Source organism: Octopus bimaculoides, chromosome 2 (assembly GCF_001194135.2).
Source record: "Octopus bimaculoides isolate UCB-OBI-ISO-001 chromosome 2, ASM119413v2, whole genome shotgun sequence".
NCBI lineage: Eukaryota > Metazoa > Mollusca > Cephalopoda > Octopoda > Octopodidae > Octopus > Octopus bimaculoides.
This window is the reverse complement of record NC_068982.1, coordinates 137,501,835-137,503,760: the sequence shown is the minus strand read 5'-3', so window position 1 is coordinate 137,503,760 and position 1,926 is coordinate 137,501,835. Positions and strand designations below refer to the sequence as shown.

The following is a 1,926-nucleotide window of genomic DNA, read 5'->3' as shown; positions in this document are numbered from 1 at the left end:
AGAGAGAGAGAAAGAGAGAGAGAAAGAGAGAGAGAAAGAGAGAGAGAAAGAGAGAGAGAGAAAGAGAGAGAGAAAGAGAGAAAGAGAGAGAAAGAGAGAGAAAGAGAGAGAAAGAGAGAGAAAGAGAGAGAAAGAGAGTTTAGAAGTTTGCTTCTCAACCACATGGTTCTGGGTTCATTCCGAATGCATGGCACTTTGGGCAAGTGTCTTCTACTTTAGCCTCGGGCCGACCATAGCCTTGAGTGGATTTGGTAGACGGAAAATAGGAGCTTGTCGTATAATATATATACATGCATCTATGTTCCCTCACCCATCATCGCTTGACAACCAATGTTTGTATATATATATCCCCGTAACATAGCGGTTCGGCAAAAGAGACCTATAAAACAAGTCCTGGGGTTGATTACTTCGATTAAAACCCTTTAAGGCGGTGCTCCAACATGGCCGCAATCAAATGGCTGAACGATGTGAGAGGGAGAGAGAAAACGAAAGAAAGAAAAGAAAAAGGCGAGAGAAAGATATTTCGTTCTTACTAACCTGAACTGCCAAAAAAATCGAAATTGCTACCCCATGAAGGACTGAGAGTCAGGTCAGAATTATCGCTTGAGAAATCACTTCCTGGAGGTGACGCGGGTTTTTTCATAGCTTTAAGAGAATGTTTAAAAGTAAATTATTGAAATCTGGTCATTGTCCGCAAAAAAGGAAAAAAAAAAAATGAAATAAAATAAATTAAAAAAAACTAATAGGGTGTGGTACAAGAGTTTAGAAGTTATATTGACAGCAGCTTCAAGAAACAATTTGAAAAGTCGTCGTTGTAAGAAATTCATGTTTGTACATTTAGAGCTAGAGTTTGTGTTTGAAAGTTTTAATATAATGCACACAAACTCAAATCCGAATTCAATTCCATTTTGTAATTGGTGATTAAGATCAACGAGACTAGATTTATGAAATAAAGAGCTCCTGTGAAGATTTCTAAACATCTTTAGCAAGAATTAAATGCCAACAATTGGGAATCAAAAATGGTTCGCTATTTATCTTTGGCGTTGTTTAGCTTCAGGTCAGCTATGTTCAAGCAATTCTGTGATCATAGGAATTCCATCTCAGACCATCCACTTCCTACCAGTGTATCTAATATTCCATTATGTACCCAGTGTATTTAATATTCCATTATGTAACGTCTTTTACAGACCGTGCTTCACCTACTGTTCCAAGATGGAGCCATACCATCCTCCCGATGGCTTACTTACCTCTAAGTCGCTCGAATATTAGATTTAACCTTTAATGTACTAAAAGATACCGCTGCGTTACCGTTATACATGAAACTTGAATTGCTAATGAAATTTTTATACTTCCTAAAATGTTTTTCAAACAAGAGTTAGGTCCTGTAGGAAGCTCAACTGGTGCATAATTCTGAGCGCCAGAAAGTCAAGTGGGGTCATATGTATCCGAAGGACCCTCTTAAACTTACAGCTAGAAAAGTCTCGTTCCATCTTGCAAAATTTAAGGCTCTGACCAGAATGTTCTATGCTTATGAAGAACAGATCTGGTAATGTAGCATTAATGGTTTCAGTACACCGAATGGATTTAGACAATCGAATATTATATTCTCCAGACATGAAGCTAACAGACTGAGGCCTAAAACAGTCAATTTGTGGGTTGGCTTAGCAAATGTCGACCCCAGTCTATCATTTGTGGCAGCTACACTTTACAACACCCATAATTCTTTAAAAGATGGGATATCTTAGTAAGCAAGTCTTATGAAAATTTACAAAAATGGTGAACTCGCTTACTGAATTCAATTTTATCGGAGAAACTTGTCCAGTGTAAACTCGGAACTACGTGGTCGCAAAGAAAATTTGGTAACCATACAACTCTGTTTAAAGGAAACTTAAAATATTCTTTGAAGTGTATTCGATTGGTATAGTT

The 1,926-nt window shown here is 37.4% G+C and overlaps 1 protein-coding gene across 1 annotated transcript in view; it reads right to left on the bottom strand.

Annotated features, from left to right (window-relative positions):
* Nucleotides 1–1,926, bottom strand: part of LOC106869400 (DNA-dependent metalloprotease SPRTN) — a gene marked incomplete at its 5' end in the record, with an annotated part of 29,820 nt that overhangs the window by 15,331 nt on the left and 12,563 nt on the right. Inside the window, one exon of the mRNA XM_052965890.1 lies at nucleotides 538–645. Within this exon, the coding sequence (XP_052821850.1) occupies nucleotides 538–645 (108 nt within the window). The remainder of the gene's footprint in view (nucleotides 1–537; nucleotides 646–1,926) is intronic.